Below are 25,706 nucleotides of genomic sequence, written 5' to 3' on the forward strand. Positions count from 1 at the left end.
TGTTCAATGAATCCGTCTATCAATAATATATATATATATATAGTTGCAATCAAAATTATTCAATCCCCCTGACCAGCAATACATTCTGGTGATGTGAATTAAAACACATCATCTAAAACCTCAGTAAACAGTCAAAGTACGTTTTTAATACACATTTGAGTGATTTTGAGAACAAAGAGTTCAGTTTACCAAAATTTTAAAATAAAAAATAACTATATTCATAGTAAATATTCAAAAATATTCAACCCCCAAAGTCAATCATTTGTGGAGCATCCTTTATCCCAAATAACAGCAAATAAATGTTTCAGGTAAGTGTTCTCAGGCTTCGGACACCTCTCTATTAGAATTTTTACACATTTCTCATGAGCAAAAGCTTCCAGCTCATTGACATTCTTTGGTTTCTGTGCTGCCAGTGCTTCCTTGAAATCCCAACAAAGGTTCGCAATGAGATTTTAATGATGGACTGAAAGGGCCATTTAAGGACATTCCATGACCTATCCCTGAACCAGATTTTGGACAACTTGGATGTATCCTTGGTGTTAGTGTCTTGCTTGAAAGTCCAGTGATCACCGAGCTTCAATTTACACACAATTCACATTTTTCATGCCAAAATGGCCTGATACCTGAAAGAATCCATGGTGTCAGTCACATAGTCAGGATAGCCGTTTGCTGCAGCCGCAAAACACCCCCATAATAGGACTGACCCACCTCCATGCTTGACTGTGGGGATGGTGTCATTCTTGTCATAAACTTGTAATCTTACTCCAGACGTACTGCTGACCCATGGGTCTAAAACTCATTTTCAGTTTAGTGTCATACGTCTATAAAACCTTCTTCCAGGACTCCACAGGTCTTTCCTACTTCTTTCCTATTACTTTTGAATATTCAAGTCAACATTTCCCTTGGTGAAGTTTTGCTTTCTTCCACCCCAAGAAGGTTGCTGTTGTACCATATTTAAAAAATGTATGAATGGTACTGCCAACTTTGTCTATTGGAAATTGAAGTGCCTTGGAAATTTACTTTTAGCCATGACCTTTCTTGTATAATGAAATAATCTCCTCTATTAGCTTTTGAGACAGCTTATTTTTAATTGCATCTTTTGCATAGAAATACATTTTTGCTTACAACACTAAACTTAAATTTTAAAACTTAAATAAGTGCTATTGCAGATTGATGACTGAATTTTGTTTTAAAACAATTACTTGTGTAGCTTTACATATTTAAGAAACAGCTACATGCAATAGGGGTTGAATAATTATGACATGGCTTTTTAAAAAAATCCTGCTATTTACAAATATTAGGTTATATTTTCACACTATGACTTTGAATGTGTCACTCAACTGATATAGATGTAAAGTTTAAAAATTCTGGGTCATCAGAAAAGCTTACCTTTGTAAATCCTTACTGACTTGTGAGGGTTGAATAAATTCAATTGCAATTATATATATATATATATATATATATATATATATATATATATATATATATATATATATATATATATATATATATATATATATTACATATGTTCAAATAAGAAGTACAAAACCTGTCATAATTACTAAAAAAGAAGTTGACAAAAACATCTAATCCAATTTCCTGGGATAATATATGTAATATGAGAGATGTAATAACAATCTTAGTGGGCCTGTCATTTTTGACTGGTAACACAAATGTTGTTAGTACAAATGAACACAACACAAGGATTCAAAATTCTGTGGTAATATTCTTACATTAAAACTAATATACATAATATCTGTACAGTTTTACACATGAAGTGCCATTCCAATACTTTAAAAAGACAAGAATATAATAGACAAGAATTTATGACAACATTGGAAAAAATGGCATAGTATTCAGAAAAAAAAGTCATAAAGTTTCAAGAATATAGTCGTTGCAGTATGAGATTAAACTCGTAATATTTTTAGATTAAAGTCAAAATTCAGGGGTCAGGCTTACAAATAAATCTATTTGTGGAATGTAAACTGGTGGCGAATTGTATAGATTTGAAATTGTGTTAATCGACTGATTTGTATGATACCGATTTTGCCAACTGGTTAATTCATACAAATTATTACAAGTATAATCAATGATTATGAGCTGATTATAATGACATAATACTGGGTTAAAAAAAAACATATATTCAAGTAGATAGAAAATTATCTAGAGAAAATAAGGCAACTTTCTGAGCCTATTACTGTAAAGCCACATCTGTATAGGAAGAAAAGTTGTGAACATTTCACCTGGGAACTAAAGTGAATTTTACCTGTGGCAACATAATTCTGGTTGTGCAGAAATGTAGATAGAGTCACGTTTTTCCTAAAATTGATCAGACTGATTTTATAATATATGAAATGAAGAGTGCTTTTTTAAATAAGTTTTTTGGTCATGTAATCAGTCCAGATGAAAGATAAATCTTACATGAAAGGCAAATGCTCATCTTTACTGAGCACTCCTAACACGTTAGTTTGTTCTCTAAGGTATCAATTCATTCAAATATCTGCACAAACAAACACACAAAAACATATTTTCAAATATCAAACCTATAGTGTCGCAGTCCAGTGCCTCAGTATAGCAACCAATCAACTACAGTGAACATGTGGTGAAGCAGATATTTCCATAAAGATGCAGAGTATATCTAAAAAAAAAAAAAAAAATAGGCTGTCTTTTAAAATATAAGCATCCAGATACAACAACCTGTAATAAAAAATAATTCATGAAAGTACAACTCATAAATATGTTGTGACACTCTACACTTAAAAATGACAGACTTGCATATTTATTAGGAGGATCCATTTATTAGGAGGTTGTATTCTTCACTCCATATTTATTAGGAGGTTGTATTCTTCACTCCACATTCTCTGGATCAGAGCTGTACACCAACAATACAGTGTGTAGAAAACATTCCAAAAATGGCATGTCAAAAGCTGATCTCAGACCAGTGGTGTGGGAGCAAGAGGAGATCAGAACCTCAGATTAGACATGCAAGTCTTTGTTTTTCACTGACACGACTTTGATCTGAATAAGGGCAAGGGTGATGGAGAAGGCAATGAGGACAAAATGTGGTGATGATGATGATGATGATGTTGATCTTTAAGTTGGCCTGTTGTTGATCAGTGTGACTGGATGGAGTCTTGCCTTCATCTCTCGTCTGATCTGGCACCAGGAGCACGGTCCACAGAAGCAAGCATACACACAGTCATTGCAGATACTGTCCTGCAGGAAGAAAAGAGAAAGGGTCAAATGTAATGGCCAGCACTTAGCTGCATTTTTTAAGATCCTTGGCTTGCAATTAATTTAATTATTTTTACTTCAGTAGTATTAAAATTAATACAACAGTTAGTTACAGTCATCTAATTTGATTGGCCAAGCAGTATTGCAAGAGTGCTGATATTTAGTATAACAGAACCAGGATGTTTCACTGTTTCTATCCCTCTGGCGGTCCAGACATGCTGTCCATTTCCTCTTTGAAATTTGTGATACTCAGTGCTTGATGGTTTTGCTTCTTTTGAAACTTTTTACTTTGGCGAAGAAAAATATACAAACTAACTTGCTAAATTGTGTCTAAATCTTAAGTTATTACGCTTATTAAATATTTCTTATTTCTTGGACCATTGTATAAAAGCAATATCACCCGAGCAAGCGTGCTGTTCTACTGAATATGATTACCTGCCAGTGTTATTATAGTATATTTTTAATCTAGTTTTTATTTCTATTTTATATTCAATTTTTCATTACAATTTAGTTTAGTTTTTGTTTGTTTTCACAGTTTATCTGTTAGTTTTAGCTGAGTTTTCGTTTTTTTCAGTGTTTTGTAGTTTCAGTTTAGTTTGTTTTTATTTTAGTTTTAGTATTTTGTTATAGCTGCCAAAGCTGTGTTTACTGATGTAATTTAAAAAGTCTAACATTACATTTTTCAGGGCAGTCTTGTGTTACCTCTATCTTGTGGTATTTTCATGTTTAATGTGGACTGTAAATGTTGCAAATTTTATAATATAGGGTGAATATGGGTAAAATGACAGTGGACATTTAAGCTTGATTCACATTGTATCCATATGTATTTCCTTAAATGATTATAAATCTTTACTAAACAAATCTTTAGGGAGTACACAATTAAAGGAATAATTCACCCCAAAATGAAAATTCTCTCATCATTTACTCACCCTCATGCCAACCCACATGTGTATGACTTTCTTTCTTCTGCTGAACACAAATGAAGATTTTTAGAAGAATATTTCAGCTCTGTAGGTCTATACAATACAAGTCAATAGGGTCCAAAACTTTGAAGCTCCAAAAAGCACATAAAGGTGGCATAAAAGTAATGCATACGACTCCAGTGGTTACAGTAAATCCATGTCTTTAGAAGTGATATGATAGGTGTGAGTGACAAACAGATCAATATTTAAGTCCTTTTTACTATAAATCTTGACATCAGCAGTCTCCTTGGCAATCATGATTTCAAGCTTGATTATATTTCCCAGCACCATCTAGATTTTGGACCATGTTAACTTGCATTGTATGGACCTACAGAGGTGAAATATTCTTCTAAAAATCTTTGTTGGTGTTCAGCAGAATAAAGAAAGTCATACAGTATACATCTGGAATGGCATGAGGGTTAATAAATGACAAAATACTTTAATAACACTGTTACCTGCGGCATATATCCGAATCCAGCCATGCTGATATTCAGTATAAAATCTTGCTTGTGTGATATTGCTTTTAAGGAATAATTCACAGAAAAATGTAAATTATTTTATAGCTTACCCATATGTTGTCTCATATGAGCACTGTGATAGAAGTGGCCTGTATGTTCGTGAGAGAATTTGCGTTGTTTTAGCGCTAAACCGCTGAGCCAGTGTAAATGGCCTTCTCTCATAATGCTCATTAATGCGCAACAGAGGTAAAAAAAAAACTAATAATTGAAATTTCGCATGCCTTCAGAAGATTTTGAATATGACACACAAGCCGCATGGACTACTTTTATGAAAAAGTGAGTCACAATCAACTGCAATTATATTAAAAAGATGGTCCGTTATATTAGTTAAAACATCTCCTTTTGTGCTCTGCATAATAAAGAAAGTCATACGGGTTTGGAATGACATGAGGGTAAGTAAATTATGATGCAATTTTTTCCTCATTAAAATTTTAACTCCTAAGGACATGAATTGTAATTTTACAATATATGTAGTGAATCATGACCACTCACATTAAAATGAAGACTCCAGTCATATCAGTAACCTTATAAAGCTGTTTTATTCTACATGGAGAGGGTCCGCACATGGGGGCTGCCATTTTAGAATCACATGTCCAGTCGAATACTACTTGTTTAATCTCAGTAACCATCCTGTTATTTGACACTTTCACTCATTGATTAAAGTAATCATGGCTGACTGTGAATTGAAATTTCTACAATGGCATCTGAAACTGAACACTATTGATTTTAAATGATGCTGCATCCAAGCCACTAGGTGTCAGTGTAAGTCCAAGATGACACAAAGACAAAAGTTACTGAGTGCACCTTTGTGTATTTTTCTATTATGTGATAGTCCCTAATCTTTAGCCTCTAATAGTATAGACTGATTGATTTAGCTTAAACTTTACATTTGTCTTAAAGCCAAATTAAATGGATAGCTACATCTTTCTAATCAATGCTTCAGTTCCGCTGTTTTGTAATTGATCTTTTTGTACTTACAGTGATGCCATAACGCCGGCGTGTGGAAACTCTCATGGAGAGTGTGATGGGGGGGAGTATTCCACAACTGTCCAATAGGGGAAGGCAAAGACACTCTCCGTGGTCTCTGGCAGTGATGCAGGCAAAGCAGGGGAAACAACACACAGAGAAACAGCCTGTAAAAGTGCCGAAAACCCACAGATTACTGAGCTATTGTTAAACAGTACGACCATCCTTTTATTGATTTAATGGAAAGCATCTGCCTAGAACTAACTTTAAAAACTAACAAACACGATTCTTAACACTAATCATGTGTGAGATCTTATTTAACACTTCAACTCACATTCATTGACGCTGTCACATTCACAGATGCTGGTGCTCCACTGGTCTGATGCAGCTGCCACCACCAGTGGCCTGGGCTGTTGAATCACCATCTTGGTTGCCATGATGAATGTTTCTTAGATGTTATACTCTGAAATCAAAAATAGAATCTGATTATAATTCTGAAGCAAAACTATACTTTACATTAAGGTTGTATACGTTAAAATTAGTTGTTGACACTTTACAATAATGTTGTATTCATTAACATTAGTTAACTTCAGTAGTTAACATGAACTAATAATGTACAATACTTTTACCTAATTTATTATTCATAATTTATTATTATATCATTTATTATTATTTAATAATTAGTATTTATTCATTATTAATAATCTTGGTTAATGTTCATTTCTAAGTATAATAATAAATTGTTAATATTCAAAGTTCTATATGTTAACATTAGTTAATGCACCATTAACTAACATGAAATAACAATGAACAATTGTATTTTTATAAATTAACATTAACCAAGATCAAAAAATGCTGTTTAAAAATATTGTTCATTGTTAATTTATGATACCTAATGCATTTACTATAATGTTAACAAATAGAACCTTATTGTAAAGTGTTACCAATTAGTTTACACAATAGTTCACATGAGCTAACAATGAACAATACTTTAAAAGCATTTATCTTGGTTATTGTTCATTTCAGAATTTACTAGTACATGTTTAATATTTAACTTTCAATTTTGTGTACATTAACATTAGTGAATGCATTATGAACTAACATAAACTAACAATGAATAATGGTATATTTATAAATCAACATTTATCAATTAATAAATGCTGAAAAATATGGTTGTTAATTGTTAGTACATCATGTCACTTCCACATTACTTTAACAATTAAAAAGAAAGTAATGTCCATTTCAAAAGTCAGGCAGTGTGAGAATTCTAAAAAATTACATTTTAAGTAAATGTATTTAATTTGATAAGTTGCTTTCACCTTTAATTAACTTCAGCCTCTCAATTGAACATTTTATTCTCTATAAACACCTTATTTTAACATATGATTTTTCTATTTCTATAGAGCATTTAGCCTTACCTGGGACAGAGATGCATTCAGTAAGTGACTGACACCCTGAGAGGGTGATGCTGTCATTTTATTTAAAGGAGGAGAGTGGCAGCGGGAATGTCTAGACGCAGATTCAAACTCAGACACGTGCACACATATGCACATAGTGAAGGATGCTTATCAAAGAACTGCTTTCTAGGTCTGTTCCCATCAGACTGTAGCATGGTAATAATGACAGTTATGAGAAGTATGCCAGATCAACAGATTTTGAAAAAATTGACATGAAATACCAAATGACAAAAGGTTCTTTGTTTGTGACAGTAAAGCTGCAATTTAAGTGCTGCAATTCCTTTTGTATTTATTTTTTGTTGTAATTAAGGAAAAGTACCTAGAATTTGTACAATCAGATGAGATTAATGCCATAATATATTGTAATGGTCTCTATTCTGATGTAGGGATTTGTTTTTGGAAGTAGTGAAACTTTGGTCACTCAAAAAATAATCATATCATCAGCAACATTATTGATTAATTCTTAGTAGTTATCTGGAACATTTTATGAAATAATCTGAGAATTCTTGATGTACTGATTATGCAAAGAAGAGCTACTGTAGATATCATAAACTGGCAGTACACCACGTCTCAGGTTTTACATTTACCTGTGTATATACTTTGTGGTTACATGAAAGTATAGTGCACATTTGGAGTACATTTATACTGCTTTCTGTTCAGTTACAATTGTGCTCAAAATTTTGCATATCCTGGCAGAAATTGTGAAATTTTGGCATTGATTTTGAAAATATGACTGATCATGCAAAAAAACTGTCTTTTATTTAAGGATAGTGAGCATATGAAGCCATTTATTATCACATAGTTATTTGGCTTCTTTTTAAATCATAATGATAACAGAAATCACCCAAATGGCCCTGATCAAAAGTTTACATACCCTTGAATATTTGGCCATGTTACAGACACACAAGGTGACACACACAGGTTTAAATGGCAATTAAAGGTTCATTTCCCATACCTGTGGCTCTTTAAATTGCAATTAGTGTCTGTGTATAAATAGCCAATGAGTTTGTTAGCTCTCACATGAATGCACTGAGCAGGCTAGATACTGGCAACGGGGAGCAGAAAAGAACTGTCAAAAGACCTGCTTAACAAGGTAATGGAACTTTATAAAGATGGAAAAGGATATAAAAATATACCCAAAGCCTTGAAAATGCCAGTCAGCACTGTTCAATCACTTATTAAAAGTGGAAAATTCGGGTATCTCTTGATACCAATCCAAGTTCAGTTAGACCAAGAAAGACTTCAGCCACAACTGCCAGAAGAATTGTTCGGGATACAAAGATAAACCCATAAGTAACCTCAGGAGAAATACAGGCTGCTCTGGAAAAAGACGGGTGGTTGTTTTAAGGAGCACAATACGACGATACTTGAACAAAAATGAGCTGTATGGTCGAGTTGCCAGAAAGAAGCCAATGTCACAAAAAGCCCGGTTACTATATGCCCGACAACACCTTGACACGCCTCACAGCTTCTGGCACACTGTAATTTGGAGTGACGAGACCAAAATAGAGCTTTATGGTCACAACCATAAGCGCTATGTTTGGAGAGGGGTCAACAAGTATTGTGCTCCTTGAAACAACCACACCGTCTTTTTCCAGATCAGCCTGTATTTCTCCTGAGGTTACCTGTGTGTGTGTTTTTTTTTTTTTTTTTTCCCTATCAAAAAATTCTTCTGGCAGTTGTGGCTGAAATCTTTCTTGGTCTACCTGACCTTGGCTTGGTATCAAGAGATCCCCAAATTTTCCACTTCTTAATATGTGATTGAACAGTACTGACTGGTATTTTCAAGGCTTTGGATATCTTTTTATACCCTTTTCCATGTTTATAAAGTTCCATTACCTTGTTACGCAGGTCTTTTGACAGTTCTGTTCTGCTCCCCATGGCTCAGTATCAAGCCTGCTCAGTGCATCCACGTGAGAGCTAACAAACTCAATGACTATTTATACACAGACACTAATTGCAATTTAAAAAGCCACAGGTGTGGGAAATTAACCTTTAATTGCCATTTAAACCTGTGTGTGTCACCTTGTGTGTCTGTAACAAGGCCAAACATTCAAGAGTATGTAAACTTTTGATCAGGGCCATTTTGGGTGATTTCTGTTATCATTATGATTTAAAAAGAAGCCAAACAACTATGTGATAATAAATGGCTTCATATGATCACTATCCTTAAATAAAAGACAGGTTTTTTTTGCATGATCAGTCATATTTTCAAAATCAATGCCAAAATGTCACAATTTCTGCCAGGGTATGCAAACTTTTGAGCACAACTGTATAATAAAAATTTCCAAACTCTATGGTATTACAAAATGCACCATTTCCTCATTCTTTTGACTGAAACAAATCTGGTATGGTTAACAACTTTTATTTGTGGCTGCAAAATCTATGACATATACTGTATATGTGGCATTTAAATGTGTGTGTTTTAAAAGTGGTCATTCAAAGCTCAAGTAATCCATAAACTTATTTTACCCACTTGACACTGATCACTGTTTTTATAACTTTAGATTCAATCCAACTCTGAGAACCAAATAAGTAATCTACTTTATTATTTGAATTGAACAGACTTAATTATCTGCCTCATATTAACCACAGAGTTTATTAGAAGGTATGGTGTTTGAAGGAATTATGTTGCATCATTAATATGTATCAGCTGTGTATGATAAATGTATACAATCAGATTATTGCTGTTATTAAAGGAATATTCCAGGATCACTACAAGTTAAGATCAATCGACAGCATTTGTGGTATAATACTGATTACCACAAAAATTTATTTTGACTTGCCCCTCATTTTCTTTAAAAAAAAAAAAAAAAGCATAAATGGCACTTACAATGGAAGTGAATGAGGCCAATCTGTAAACATTAAAATACTAATTGTTTAAAAAGTATATTCACAATATGTGAACAATATGCATGTTAACATGATTTTAGTGTGATATAATCGCTTACCAAACTTTTCTGTTTAAAGTTATAGCCAATTTTATAATATATAATATAACATTTTATATTATTTATAATATAATTAACTTCATTAATGTGGATGTTATGTCAACAAACCCTAAATCGACTGTAAAAATAACAATTTAGATAACTTCACAGCTAAAATAATACATGAGTTTTAACAGAAGAATTTATGTAAGTGCTTTTATATAATTATAAGATTCACATTTCCACCTTTAAATCCTCCAAAAACTGGCCCCATTAACTTCCTTTGTATGTGGCTCACAGTAACTTACATTTTTGCTTTTTTTAAAGAAAGGTAGGGATGAGCCAAAATTTTATTTTTTGTGGTAATCAACTTTATGCCACAAATGCTGTCGATTGAGCTTAACTTGTTTCGAACATTGAATATTCCTTTAAACATATTTTTAGCAGTCATGGAAAATCTAACCACATTTTTAATTGCTTTAAATATTTTCTGTCTGTCTGTCTGTCTGTCATATGTTGGGGGGGGCGGGGGGGGGGGGGGTTAATGCAGCATTAATGAAAAATTTGCATGCAAAAAACACAATTTTGAGTGCAATTTTAATACAATTCTTTTATTCAAACATATGTCTTATGACATTATAATGCATTAAAAGTAATTGATAACATTAAAAACAACAACTAAAAGTAACAGGTTTGAAACAAAATAAACAAGTACCTTCCAATGCAGGGCCATAATCTCTAAAATGATGCAAATATGTCATTGTGCTCGAAGTAAGTCTTAGTTATAAAAGAATAATATGGTTGTTGCCATAAAGACTTATGTATTATTTTAGAGAAGATATTTCAGTCTTCATTTCTCAATAGACAGTAGACAAGTACTGAATTCCACACCAATCCCTGGGTCAGAACTGAATTCCAAACAGAGCATTACACTTCTCTGACACTCTTAAAGCTTATTTCAGAGTTGAGGTTACAAAATGGTGGCAATCATGATGATGATAATGATGATGAAACTCTTTATTTTGCTCGGTTGTTGATGAGAGTGACGGGATGGTTACGAGCTTTCAACTCACGTCTTATCTGGCACCAGGAGCATGGTCCGCAGCAGCAAGCATACACACAGTCATTGCAAATGGAGTCCTGTTATAGAGAGGAAGATTAAAATATTAAAGCAGATCCAGGATCAGTCACTGAAGCTGACACAGATTGCAGACAAACATAAAGTTAACTTCTCATTTGAGTTCAGTTATACATGTCTAGCTACATGTCCAGCATCAAAGAATATTTTACACCATCTGTCTTATCGGCTTTGAAGCCAAATCTACATTTTAATGCAATTCTGGCATTTACAAATTACTTAAACAGTTTCACACTAATTGTTAGTGTCTGTAGCCCAAGTTTACCTCGATGCCGTAGGTGCGTCGGACAGACACTCTCATCGCCAAAGTGATGGGTGGGAGGAAACCACAGCTGTCCAGCAAAGGCAAGCAGAGACACTCTCCGTGATCTCTGGATGTGATGCAGGCGAAACATGGTAAACACCAGCACGCAAAGCAACCTGCAGACCAACATGATGGGACAATCAGTCATTTTGTGAAATAGAAGAAAAGTAACTTAAACATATTCAAGATTCAGATAAACAGTCTTTATTATTCAACTAGAATTTTGAAAGATGACAAGCTGACATTCCTCAATAAGATTCTGTGAAGACAATTGAAAGACACTCACAGTCATTGACGTTGTCACATTCACAGATGCTTGAGGACCATTGGTCAGAACCAGGTGCCAAAACGAGGGGCCTAGGCTGCTGAATAACCATCTTAGATGCCATGATGACTAGTGGTCTAAAAGACAACATAGATTAATATTTAGGACATTACTGAAACATGCATTTAAGTTAAAGCAAGTGTTATTATCAAAAGACAGGGGCTGTCACTATAGTTCTATGCTGCTCTTACCGTTGCAGAAGAGAGAGATGGAGAGACTCTAGAAATGAAGATGAGGACTGAGTGCTGGTGAGAATTGGAGTGTGACTTTATAGAACCGGCGGTGACCAAAAAAAACATGAGTGCACACGCACACAAACACATGTACACGTACACAGACAATACCTAGAGATTAGAATCCGACCATGTCTCCACAGTGACAGAGCTGGTTAGTTGGGTACATGCTTTTCTTTTTATCGGTAGATTTTAGGTGATTAACAGTTCTGCTGACGTGAGACATAACGAGTCACCCTTTTAAAACTGTTTAGTGATCCTGAGAACCATTAGAAAGAAAGTAAGAAAGACAGAAAACCCCCATCATACTCATCCAAATCTTTAGAACAAATAATTACAGTAAATGATTAAACTTGTAAGGTATGTCAAAACAACATGCACTGAGGAAGGTCACCTGACTGATGGCCTGTTGGAATATTGCTATTTACCAGTAAAATCCACTATTTTGCAAACAAGTGGCTTGTGCATTTTTCCACGAAAGTGGTGTATGGGTTCTCTGCATGTTGAATTTTTTCAATAAATAATTGAATCAGGATTACTTGATGAAATAACTTTAGTGTTCACATGACAGATTTAATGCTTTATTTCACCTTTGTTAAGCAACCTATGAATCTGCATGTCAGCAGCCATATCACCCTGTAGCTCAATAGTGGTTAGCTATTGAAGCTAAGCAGGGTTGAGCCTGGTCAGTACCTGAATGGGAGACCTCAAATCAAATCCCTTTATTGTCACTCAACCATGTACAACAGTGGTTGAAAGTCTTGGGTGCAGTTCCAAGCATCATAGCAGTATGACAAATACAATAAACATCTGATTTACACAACACAATATCCCCCACCCCCCATCAGTGGAAATAAATATGAAGTGTTGTGTTGAAATTCAGCTGTCAGTTGCCAGTGTGTTGTTTAGAGAAAATATAATTTATGACAGTCCAGTGTGAGATTAATAAAGTGCAGTGCTGATATATACTGATCGTGAGAGATCAACAGTTCAAAAGTCTGATCACTTGGGGGGAGAAGCTGTCATGAAGTCGGCTAGTGTGGGTCTTGATGCTGCGATACGGCCTGCCTGATGGTAGCAGTGAGAGCAGCCCATGGCTAGGGTGGCTGGAGACCTCCTGGGGAAATCTAAGGTTGCTGCTGGAAAAGGTATTAGGGAGGCCAGCAGGAGGTTCTCACCCTGTGGTCTGTGTGGGTCCCAATGCCCCAGTATAGTGACAGGGACACTATAATGTAAAAAAGGCACCGTCCTTTGGATGAGATGTTAAACTGAAGTCCTGACTCTCTGTGGTCATTAAAAATCACTGGGCACTTCTCGTAAAGAGTAGGGGTGTAACCCAGGTGTTCTGGCCAAATTCCCCCCTTCCTAATAATGGCATCCTAATAAATAATTGGCTCTATAACTCTTCTCTCTCCTCTCCACCAATAGCTGATGTGTGGTGAGGTTACTGGTGCACAATGGCTGCCGTTGCATCATCCAGGTGGATGCTGCACACTGTTGGTGGTTGATGAGAGTCCCCTGTTTACTGTGTAAATTACTTTGAGTGTAGTGTCAGAAAAGCGCTATATAAATGTAACATTCATTACTTACTGTTGTGTAAGGATGTAGTCTTCTGAAAGTGGAACTGATTTTTAATAAAAACTTCTACAGCTTTTAACCCTTGAACGCAGTTCATTTGCAGTTCATTTTCAATTTGATCCATTCAAACTTTTTAACACCGCACTGAGCACTGAGGTCCTAATAAAGCGCCTGACATTGTCTTCTGCTGTTGTATACCATCTTCCTCAAGGTTCTAACTGTTGTGCATTCTGAGATGCTATTCTGCTCACTACAATTGTACAGAGTGGTTATCTGAGTTAGCCTTTCTGTCAGCTTGAACCAGTCTGGCCATTCTCTGTTGAACTCTCTCATCAACAAGGCGTTTCCAACTGCCACACGATTGGCTGATTGGATAATCGCATGAATAAGTAATAGGTTTACAGGTGTCTAATTAAGTGCTCAGTGAGTGTACATCAACTTAATAAAAAATTTTCAGCCTGAAACATTCATGACATCCTCCACAGAGGTAATTTAAATCCGACAATGTAAAAATAATTTAAAACCGATGCTACAAAAAAAAGTACTTTTGGGTCATATTTAACAAAACCTTCCCACTTAACTTACAGTCTGCATTTAACAACAACATGATTCAATGGATGAACAACTTCAGTTCCTTTAAACTAAACCCTGATGTAACAAAGGTAATGATAACTGGACCAACTACTCTAATTGCAAATAATTAAACATAAATGTTGACAGTGCCAGACCTACCTATTAAGCGACATAAGTTTCTACACAGGGCCTCAGGACCACCGGGGGCTTCCTACCACAGGATTAATATAGACAAATAATTATTTGTGCTAAGTGTAAATAGCACTGGACAAACAACTTGGCTATTTGCATGCCAATAGTCCGACTGAGCCTGTCAAAACTACTATGCAGGCTTGGATAAAATAGCATGGAAAGATTAGTAGGCTATGTAAATTGGACATTAATATATTAAGAACTGGCGTGGTGATATTAGTATGGAAGCTGACCTGCAGTGTGGGTGACCCAAGTTTGAGTCCCCCTTTTGCCAATTTCACTCTTTTCCCTATATCCATCCCATGTAAGTGAAGATGACAGTTTCTGTATGCTGTCAGTTGTCGGAGAGTAATTTATTTTATATAAAAAATTAACACAAATGGTGTAAATAAAGTGACTAAACAGAGTTTGATATAACTGAAATTAAACATGTGTCCTTGCCGTGAACGGGGGCTCACTGAAGGCTGGGCAGTGCAGCGTAGGGAGGAGCAGGCGGCCGCACACGTGCGTTTCCTGGTCCGTGGCCTGTGGGGTGGCGACTTTCTCCAGCGGCTCGGCATATCACGGGCCGGTGGAGAGTGAGGGTCATAATGGCGACCGACAGGGTTACCTGTTCCCTGGACCTGTGATGACACAATTGTGCACCGTGATGGAACTCTCTAGAACTAGGCATTTACAGGCAGCAGTGACAAGGACCCATTACGCGACAAATCAGGTGCATTCCGTCCTGTCCTGCTGCCAGCGATGTATTTAAGTTCTGTCACTTATACTATATACACTGAATATGTACACAATAATGCACTGCTGTGCAAATCGTCTGTGTGTAAATAGCATCTACCATGCCTTAACTTGGTAATTTAATTCTTTCTTATTCATTTGTACAGTCTTGGTATTTCCTTAAAGATATTTATTCATTTGTGCATGTGATTATTTTAAAAAAAGATGTTCGTTCATTTTTGAACATCTGAAGCAGTTATGCCTTTGCTAATAACCTACAGCTGATATTTTTGAATTTTTAAGCTTATATTTTTAATTAATTGACTTTTTAATTTTTAGCTTGCTTACTTATTGATGTTAGGTGTGTTTGGTTCAATGTAATACCTGTGGGGGGCCCATTTTGAAAATCTGCTTAGGGCCCCCAAAATGCTTGGGCCGACCCTGAATATCGATGGAGTTAATGTCAAGCTCTTCCATGCCGTTGGAAATCTTGGTATCGTGTTTGACCCATCTCTCACATTAACTCTCCTATCAAGAATTAATTCAGAACAATGCACAACTCCACCCCATATGATGACTCAAGTAATGTTGTTAAAACACATGCAGAATCAGAACATTTCTCCACTCTGTCTAGTCTTATTTCCTATATCCTCATTAAGCCTACTATAATAGTAAACATTTCCACAGAATACTGCATATTTATAACTCAGATTTTAGTCTTTTTGATAAAGATATATTGAGATCTGGAATATATACTCCCACTCGTCTCACTGCTATTTTTCATTGCCTTACCTCCCACCATTCACATATGCATGCAAAAAATCTTGAAATATAGGAACACCTCTTATATACACACACATTAAAATCTACATATATATATATTGTAAGATCACAATAAATGTACAAAAATATACAGATAGTTTTTTATTGTTAAATACAAATTTAAGATGTTGTTAAAAATTAAAATTAAAATCTACCTATTACATATGCTATAATGTCTTGGGTGCCATATGTGTGTTATATCTGCTATATCTACTTTTGGGGTGGGGGGAGTTCAGTGCTTTTTTTGTCATTTTTGGAGCTTAATAGATGTGGTCACTAACTTTTATTTTTCAGTTAACTATTCCTTTAACTGCAAGTCAGTTCTTATTTCTATAGCACTTTTGACAATACACATAGTTCTTTTGACAATACACATAGTTCCAAAGCAGATTTACAGAAAATCATGCTATAATGTATAATGTTTTAAATGTCTTAATGTCCCCATTGAGCAGTTTTGTTAAAAACCGATCTTTGAAAATCATGCCTAAAAATCTTTAGGTCCCCAGTGAGCAAGCAAAAGGTAAACTGCATAAGATGTTAGTTACTGGGGAGTAGAAAAAAAACCTAGGAGAAACCAGGCCCTGTGAGGGAAGCCAGTTCCCTTCTGGCTATAAAGCATGAATATAATGCCACTATTAGTTAGGTTGGCTTGGGAAAGCCAACCTACTGATCTACTATTTAAACGTACTATTTTTAGGGGTGCTTGCGAAGCAAAGCATCACTAATACAATCTCATATATTATTAGGTTGGCTTGGGAAAACTAACCTAATGATATACACTTTAAACTTATTAGGTTGGCTTAAAAGAGCCAACCTACTGATCTCCAATTTAAACTTAATATTATTATTAGTGGTGCTTGCGAAGCACCCCCATAGACTTCCATTCAAAATGGCTCAGAAGGATATCTTCAGAACAGAATATCATAGACACATGAGGATTGGCTCTTTTGAGTCAGGTTAGTAAGCAGTCAATAAGAATAACTCTCCACATCACTAGCCACACCCTAGCAACCATTTAGAGCACCCTAGCAACCAGCCCTATTGACTTCCATATCTTTGGATCAGAATGTACTACAGACATGAGAGTTGGCTTGTTTCACCGAGGTGAACAATTAGTCTTCATGTGTCCACTTGAAAAACTAATTTGCTACGCTCTAGCAACCATTTAGAGCACCCTAGCAACCAGCCCCATTGACTTCCATTCAAAATCGCTTAGATCTCAGGATCAGAATGTCGTAGAGACTTCACTGATGGCTTGTATGACTCAGGACAGCAAGCAGCCTCCTCGTGTCAGCTTGTGGCGCTATTGAACTGTACTGGGTTATACTGAGACTGTTTGTATTATTAAGTCTATCCTCATTCATATAAATGGAATGGGCAAACACCTCTCAAAAACAGATTATATAAAAACTTAACCTCAGCAAGGTTATAATGTTAACATTTATTGCAGGGCTGTTGTATTAAGACTACATTAGATTTATAATAAACTGGCAAGTACAGGAGAGGTTTGACAGTTAATGATACTGAAATGGATTAGCCTACATTCCACATACATACCTGCCATTTGTCTTCTGGGTACTCAAACATCAAGAGGTTGATACTCAGTCTGACAGGCTTTGTACATTTAGGTGCACAAACATCACTATACATTAATGCAAGAAGTACCTGTACCTCATCTGTCACATACATCATTAGTCATCAACCATGACAGACTTCAACACAAACAGGACATTTCATGTCTATGATACAGTAATCATGCAGGCTACAGTAACTTTTTGACTCAGAACCTGGGAAGACAGGTGTGCTCTAATATGGCCTATCAAGCAATTAAAGAAACAGAAACCTTCTCAAGCATAAGCAAGTACCTGACCAAACAGGTCAGACATTAGAGGGACATTTAATTCTGGTAGACTTCAACCATTCATATCAGACAATATATTTAGAATACAGTTGAATAAATAGTAAATAGTAAAAAAAAAAAAAAAAAAAAAAACTAATAAGCAATAAATACATAATATGACAACAATTAATAAACAATGATAAAAACATTCTAAACAGAGATTTTTTTTAACAGGGGTATTCACAGATGAATGACCAGGTGCCTATCTTCACCTAGTTCTTTTCTGGAGCTGACTTGAAAACAGCCTTCAGGCTCTCCAGGAACAGCATAAACATGCTGGTCCAGATGCTGCCCCAGCAAAAATACCATGGATGGAGCCATGAAATTGAGGTGCTGGTCACGGTATATTGGCTTGCCTGTGGAGCCTCCACAGGGTAACTGCAGACAACTTTCACATGCCACTAGCAACAGTTTGCAGGACCGTCCACAGTGTCATAGAGGAAATGATGACCATCCTCCACAAAGCAATTCATTTCCCCATACTAGAGGAGATGGAAGAGGTGGGGGCTGGCTTTGCTCACCTTGCTGGTCATGAGGCATTCCGCTGTGCTGCTGGTGCCATCAATGGGTGCCACATCAGGATTCTTCCTCCTGCAGAGCCACACTTTTTTTTTTATATAAACTGAAAACTTTTCACATCAGTTATACTGCAGGGAATCTGTGATGCCAAGGGCACATTTACATATGTGTACATTGGCAATCCAGGATCTGTACATGATGCGCTTATCCTAGATCGCAGATCACCCATGTAGCAACAGGCCCTGTATCCACCAGCTGGGTACTTTCTATTAGGAGATGGAGGATACCCGTGCCTGCAGCGTCCTGTTGCTATTATGACACCATACCGCCAGCCTGTAGCAAGTAAGAACACTCTTTTTTGTCTCATTAAACACACGCACGCACGCACACACACACACACACACACACACACAAGATACAACAAATTGTTACTTTGGTGACTGTGAAATACACCATACATTTTCTACATGAATTTTGATTAACAGGCCAAGTTGAAGCCCGGTACAACAGGCACCATGCAAGGGCAAGGAACATTATTGAGTGCACCTTTGGGATGTTGAAAATGTGCTGGCGATCCATCTCCTTGAGGGCCCTAGAGATCAGGCCTCTGTTCACCCCGAAGGTGATTGTTGCCTGTTGCATCCTCCACAATATTTGTGTGGCAGCAGGTGATATCCTGGAGGAGGAGGAGGAAGGCCCGGGCCCTGATGACAGCGAGGATGACAAAGGAAACGCAGAAGTGGATGAGAGGGACCTAGCGGGGAACGGTGTCAGAGGACGACTTGCTGCCCAGCTTTTGCCTGCATGTCTGGGTGAACATGACTACATCTAGACAGTAAACCTCTCCAGATGTAGTCATGTTCACTAGAAGTTTGATGATATTTAAAAGATAGATAGATAGAGACAGACAGACATGCATATATGTTCATTTGTTGCCATGTTCTTTTTCTTGTTCTGGATAATTAAAGTTTAACTGCGTGACGGTAAATAATTGTATATAACTGTAAAATATTGGACTCAAGTTTGCTGTAACAACACTTTATTATTAACTAGTATACTGGTTAATGTAACAGCAAAATTAACAGTAAATCCAGTATAAGTCATCAGTAGAAAAGAAACCAGTGTTTTTTATTTTTTTCAAAAATGTTTCAACTTGCATCTGGACTTTAAAGGATTCAGATCTCTTTTTTGTTCAATTTAGTTGTAAGACATCAGTTCACTTTTCATTCACACAGTTATTTTTTGGAACCTATTAAACTTAAATATTGTTAAAAATTGTAAACAAATACTAAAGATGACAATAATAATAATAATAATAATAATAATAATAAATTGTTTTTAATATTATTATTATTGACTTTTAAATTTAAATACAACAGTAATATATTTAAACCGTGTACTTTTTAAACCCTCACGCTTTTATTTTGACATTCTGAACTCTCCAGGAAGTTCTGTATGTGTCTGCTTGTAGGCAAGTTCACAGTAGTTTAATTCGCCTCTTATTCAGATTCTGGTAAAATCCCATAATGGTGACCACACATGCAGAGGTCAAACCAGAAACCTTCTTGTCAGCTTTAACCACTATGCCACTTTACGGGGTCGGTCGGTCGGTCTGAATTAGTCCACACACTCCAGTTACTGCTGTAGACTCTCAGGTGCTTTTGTCTCTGGTGTGCTGGTTGTCAGATTTTGGTTATCTTCCTTGGGAGGTTCTTCTTCTTCTATTTATTGGCAGATCCCACTTATTAGTGCTTTACCGCCACCTGCTGACAGCTTGGATCAAAAACTCAAATCCTCTGAACTCTACCCCTCCTCCCTCCCTGACTATGGCTGTGTCTCGTTTCGAAGGCTGTGCGCTAGGTAGGACGCGTCCTTTGAAGGCTGCAGTATACCAAGTGTCCTCCTTTAAACAAGCCTCGTTTAAACGAGACGGCCTTCGTAGGACAAACGGAAACGGAACGTAACATGGTTGCTATGACAGCACGCCACTCTTTAACAAGAGCGAGCACTTAGAGTGAGAAGGGAACAAAGTCCCTTTGGAAGGGAATGTATGAAATTTAGGAGAATTATAATGATGTAAAGAGAAAAGAAAGTAGATTTTACAGGTGTAGTTTTAGTCTAATACTTTATTTTAATTATATATTAATATAATTATACATATTATATACTCTGCACCCATCTACTGAGGTACTTCAACTTGGGAATTAACATTCCTTGGGTTTGAACATCATATTTACGGGCAAATTGACGTTATTTTTTTTTTTAGAAATTTCCGTTGAAGCAAAGAATTGTGGGTTGTGAGTACACACGACCTCATGCATCCTCCGAATTCCCGTGAAAGAAGGTCGCATTCGAAGTGTCCTACTCGCTTTTCTTTTCTGAAACGAGACAGCCTCGATGACGTATGTGGCCGACAAATGCAACCTCCGGAGGACGCATCCGTCCAAACGAGACACAAAGATGTGAAAGTTCATCCAGCGCTGCGTGTTCAGCTCCTCTGGCTTTACTCCAAGCTCCGCACAGTTCAGATGAGGAGGAAGAAGCACAACAATAAATTGTTAATTGTATAAAACACACCTTTCAATCATCCTACGTTTCCTATTAACTTAATTGTATTCATTCCTATTTCTGGATTTAATATATTCTTCAGTGTCGCTCATATCCTCCTCATTTCCTCCAATAAAATGTATCTTTCTTCTTCATAATTCCTACAGTGAATAATCACATGTTCTACTGTTTCATTCTGTCCACACCATTCGCACAGCCCTGTTGATGTTTGGATATTAACTTCAATGTTTTATTTAGACCTGTATGCCCCAGCCTTGGTCTTGATATTATATTCTCTTCACTCCTATTTCTTCCACTGTTTCTTCCCTTTTGCTTGTACTGCATATAAATGTCTTCTTTTAATTTCATTATTCCAATACTGTTGCCATTTCTGTAGCATCTTTTATTTTATTATTGATTTGATTTCTGACCTACAATGTGATATTTCAGTTTCTACCACCTCTTCTTCCATAGCTTGCTTTGCTAATCTATCCGCTTCCTCATTTCCTTTAACTCCCACATGAGCTGGTACCCACATGAACTGTAACTCTATTCCACTTTGTGGTAAGATGTATAAGTTATGAAGAATGTCCAGTATTATATCTTGCCTTGTTTCTGAATGTTGTATGTCAAGACATGCTAATGCCGAGCATGCATCTGAGCATATAATCGCATGTTGTATTTTTGAATCTTTTATCCATTGTACTGCTAGCCATCAATTCTCCTGTATATACCGATACCTGGTCAATTATTCTTTTCTTCTTTGAGATCTTTAATTCTGGAATAGTAACTGCAACTCCTACTTGTCCTCATTTGGATTTTTTTAAAGGATCTGTGAATATATGAATATAATTTCCTTATTTTAGCCAAATATACTCCTTTACTCTTGTTACTTCCTGTTCATCTTTACCCTCTTTTTGTCTGGCCTCCAATAATGTTAGGTCCACCACTGATTGCAGAAGAATCCACAAAGGATTTGGTGGCAGTATCACTCTTGGTGCATACTTGTATGTATTTAGACCCATTTCATTTATCATCCCTTCAATTATCCACCCAAAACTATTATACTTATTTATCCCCCTTTCCCAACATGTCTCTAATATCTTCAACGTTGGATGCAACGCATTCTGACTTTTAAGGTTTGTCCAGTACATTGCCATCAGTTGCTGTCTTCTAATATAAAGAGGCTTTTCACCTACTTCTACCTGCAGTGATGAAACTGATGTTAATGCATATGCTCCGCAGCAAGTTCTGAATGCCTGTGCTTGAATCCTGTCCAGTTTAACTAAATGTGATTTTTGCTGCTGTCCCATATCCCTTGGTGGAATTATGCCATCTCCTGGTGAAACAATTAATTACAATATTGAAATCCTTATCCTCCAATGCTACTTCTGGACATTGATCATAATTACACCCTTGTTGCTTTGAGCTCCTCATACGAACAGTAGTAGTATGTCTGTTTTTTTGTTTTTTGTTTTTTTGTTTTGTTTTTTGTTTTGTTTTGTTTTTCACTCTTTTAGGTTAGCAACATGCTAGAGACATGCTAATACATTGCTAGCAACATGCTAGAGACGTGCTAAAACATGGTGGCAAAGCCTAGCTAAGTGCTAAATCATGCTAGTAACTTGCTAGCAACATGCTTGTTTGTGTGCTTTGTCCCAAAGTAACTTTTTCATATCCCTTTCATTATTATTATTTCATTATTATTATTATTGTTTAGTAGAAGGTATAAATATAAATTTAAATGTACATTTTGTACATTATGGAGTTAGGATACATTTATAGGCCTATTTGTAAGTCTACTGGTAATATTTTCATTTAGAGTGCAAGGGGACCGGAGTACAAATCCCAACCTAACATACATTTTTATTTTTTTTTTATTTTTTTTAATAGACCAAACAAAAACAGCTCAAGAGATGATGCACATTGTTACTACATACACTTTTAAGTTTAAGCATAAAGAATAGACTAGACTGCATAAAGAATTCCAAGTTAATTTTCTTTAATAAATAAATAATCCTTAAACTGTCAAATGTGGCTGATTAATATGACGTGGACAAAAGAAAGCCCGTAATCTGTTATATTTCATTGTTAAGAATAAAACATTTGTATTTGTATTTTTTTAATAAAAAATAAAATAAAAATCAAATTAACAAGCTCTTGAGTTTTGCAACACCTTCATAGATGAGCATTGCGTGCCAATACTCTTGTCTTGTCGTAACGGCACATGGACATGATAGTACTACATTGCCATCTGTTGGTAGCAGAATGTGACTGAAACATGGTGAGAGACCTTGCAGTGAGGGCAAGCTCTGTGTTGTTGTCTTTGGCTAGCCATCACAGTTTATGTCTGAGTATTTTATACTTGCACCTGTTCTGTAGGCTGAGAGTACTGTCATCTAAATAACCAATCAGCATCAGTTGGAAAATTTTGTCACATTCTTAGTCTGTTTAAACTTGCTTTCCTTGATTAAGGCGCAAATGGATGTCATATATTTCATATATAATGTAAATCTATAGTTAGATATAAAGCTGAATTAATATGACTAATATTAAATCAATTCTACAGTATACAGTAAAATCACTTCACATCTTTCTCAAATGCAGTGGCTTGGACATGTTCAGGCATCCTCATATCCTCTGATGTTTGACACATGTCCTCCAATGTCTACTGTACTCAACTGTTCCCCCTTTAACCTCCCCCTGAGTCATTACGACGTGTATGAGATGTCTACTGTCTCCTGGTGAAAGTTTTCATGTTGTACTGGAAGTAGAAGACCTTGTTATATAATTTTCCAAAATAGCTATCTTCATGTTTTGATGCACTCGTCTTATTTATGTGAAATCTTTGCTGATTTTGATCAAGTAAATTAACAACAACGTTTATATTGTTACTTTTCAGCTTTAAGAACAGTTGCTGTTCAGCGAACGTGTTTCGGTTTCTTTACCACATCCCTGCTGTGTGTTTGAATTAATCTGACTGTAAATAACAGAACAGGTATTAAAAGAGAATTGGCCCTTGCTAGTCATAATCCGCCCCCAACAATAACGTACATAACATTTTTGTGAATCAGTAGCGTCTCGAAAAAAATAAACCAGTGCTACCCAAATTTAGCAACACAACCAACAACACCAGCGAACCAGAAGACGCGTGCACTGGCTCCGCGTCGACCGGCCCTCGACAGTTCCACCAGTCACAGCACACGGCTGCGCTTGATTGTCAGGTCAATAGACCATTCACGATCTAGAATGTTATGATGGGCGGGGCGTAGAGTGGAGGGGGTGGGGATTTTGGGGTCATTCACAGTCTTGCTTCTCCACTCTGACGGCGTGTGTTGGAGGGGAAGGGTGAAATATCACAGCACTACAGTCTTTATAAAGAAGAAACGTCCTTATCATAAGAGTTCCGAGAAGCGCCAGAAAGGGTTCTCGAATAGACCATCACGAAATAAGTTGAATATATGCAGTAACCGTGAGTTTTAAGTGTCGGTGACCGTAGATTAGCCGCTGCGCTAGCTGTTATTGTGCTAACACCTCGTTTACATCCACCGTCATCAGGCAGCACCAGCCCTGTCCTCTCCAGTCCCCAGCCGATCCGCTTCACATTCGCAACTGACGGGACTCCTGCGAGCTCGCGCACTCCAGGCAACAGTTATTGAGGTCACCCGCCCCGCTGGAAAGGGTGTCGGAGCTGAGACCGTCCCTGTGGCTCCCGTGGCCCCTTGTCATCTTTGCCCCCCTCTCTCACCCGAAACACTGGACACACACAAGCGGCCGGAGAACGGCGAGAGGCCCGTGAAGCTGGGGGTGGTTCCAGACTCGCACGCTGTCGGAGCGCCCAAAGAGAGGCACAGTCGTGGGGACGCGCCGACTAGCATGGACGGACTGGCGGTGGAGGTGCGCGGCTCTAACGGGGCCTTCTACAAGGTAACTTTTTTAAAATCAAGATGGAATAAAAAGCCACATGCACTTGAGAGTGGTCCAGTTTAGGCATGCATCTCCAGCTCAGGCCAGTTTAAGTGTGATGCACAACTGATCTGAATCTGCTGAGTGTGGTGTCACTTTCAAAGAGGCCCGAGACGGAAGGGCGCTTTGGATCGGCGGTACCGGGTCTAGTGTGTTTTGGGTCAGTGTCGATCCTGGTCGCAGTTGCTGTTTAAAGCTATGCTTGGGTCTATTTTATTGTATTTATTATCCGGTAAGCCAGAGAACCATTGATTCCTGTTAGCAGGTTAGCTAAGGGGGGTCTGTTGGGAAGAAGCCAGTAGCATATGATTAATTTGAAGCACAAGATGGGATACAAGGCCCTGTACTTGTATTTTTGAAGCTTATGAAAGACGTCAGGGTTATATTGTGTATGATGTCCGGCGTATCTGCTAGCCATGCTTCTGTTTTCACATGGCTGTTCTCTTTGTTTGGTCAGCTCGAGTTTAGGTTAGACCGTGGGGAACACCTCAGTCAGGCTTTTTAGATTAGAAAACATGTTGTTTCTGTGTCATATTAATAGATATGCTGTTTGGACCCACGACTCATTTCTTTGTCCTTTTCAGAACCGGTGCTGCTTATGAAGGTCCTAATTGATATGAGCCTTCAAATGGCTTTTAGTGTCACTCTCCAGCAATAACAGAGCCATTGTCCAAATGCAACAGCTATGTCACATAACTGTACCACACAGTCACTAACTTGTTACATGTTAAACAAAATGGTTATGTGAAAGTTTTAAATGATTTTTTTCAAACCCTCTGGAAGAGTGAACCACTTTATAAAGGATACATCTTAGTCATTGTTTTG

At 36.8% G+C, this 25,706-nt stretch overlaps 3 protein-coding genes across 4 annotated transcripts in view; 1 reads left to right on the plus strand and 2 right to left on the minus strand.

The window, feature by feature from the left end:
- Nucleotides 1–2,633: 2,633 nt before the first annotated feature.
- On the minus strand, nucleotides 2,634–7,125 carry LOC127455463 (cornifelin homolog B-like). Its single transcript, XM_051723388.1, has 4 exons — nucleotides 7,099–7,125; nucleotides 6,015–6,143; nucleotides 5,693–5,847; nucleotides 2,634–3,216 (listed from the first exon to the last, which is right to left on the minus strand). The coding sequence occupies exons 2-4, from the start codon at nucleotides 6,115–6,117 to the stop codon at nucleotides 3,094–3,096; spliced, it is 381 nt and encodes a 126-aa protein (XP_051579348.1). The 5' UTR covers nucleotides 6,118–6,143; nucleotides 7,099–7,125; the 3' UTR covers nucleotides 2,634–3,093.
- A 3,539-nt stretch (nucleotides 7,126–10,664) lies between these two features.
- LOC127455456 (cornifelin homolog B-like) lies at nucleotides 10,665–12,077 on the minus strand. Its single transcript, XM_051723375.1, has 4 exons — nucleotides 12,026–12,077; nucleotides 11,796–11,911; nucleotides 11,471–11,625; nucleotides 10,665–11,207 (listed from the first exon to the last, which is right to left on the minus strand). The coding sequence occupies exons 2-4, from the start codon at nucleotides 11,896–11,898 to the stop codon at nucleotides 11,085–11,087; spliced, it is 381 nt and encodes a 126-aa protein (XP_051579335.1). The 5' UTR covers nucleotides 11,899–11,911; nucleotides 12,026–12,077; the 3' UTR covers nucleotides 10,665–11,084.
- Nucleotides 12,078–24,235: 12,158 nt separating this feature from the next.
- fxr2 (FMR1 autosomal homolog 2) overlaps nucleotides 24,236–25,706 on the plus strand; it is a 30,195-nt gene continuing 28,724 nt past the window's right edge. For both annotated transcript variants that reach the window (XM_051722883.1, XM_051722893.1), the window contains exon 1: nucleotides 24,236–24,842. In XM_051722883.1, the coding sequence (XP_051578843.1) occupies nucleotides 24,792–24,842 (51 nt within the window). In that variant the 5' untranslated portion in view covers nucleotides 24,236–24,791. The remainder of the gene's footprint in view (nucleotides 24,843–25,706) is intronic.

Source organism: Myxocyprinus asiaticus, chromosome 2 (genome assembly GCF_019703515.2).
Source record: "Myxocyprinus asiaticus isolate MX2 ecotype Aquarium Trade chromosome 2, UBuf_Myxa_2, whole genome shotgun sequence".
Lineage (NCBI taxonomy): Eukaryota > Metazoa > Chordata > Actinopteri > Cypriniformes > Catostomidae > Myxocyprinus > Myxocyprinus asiaticus.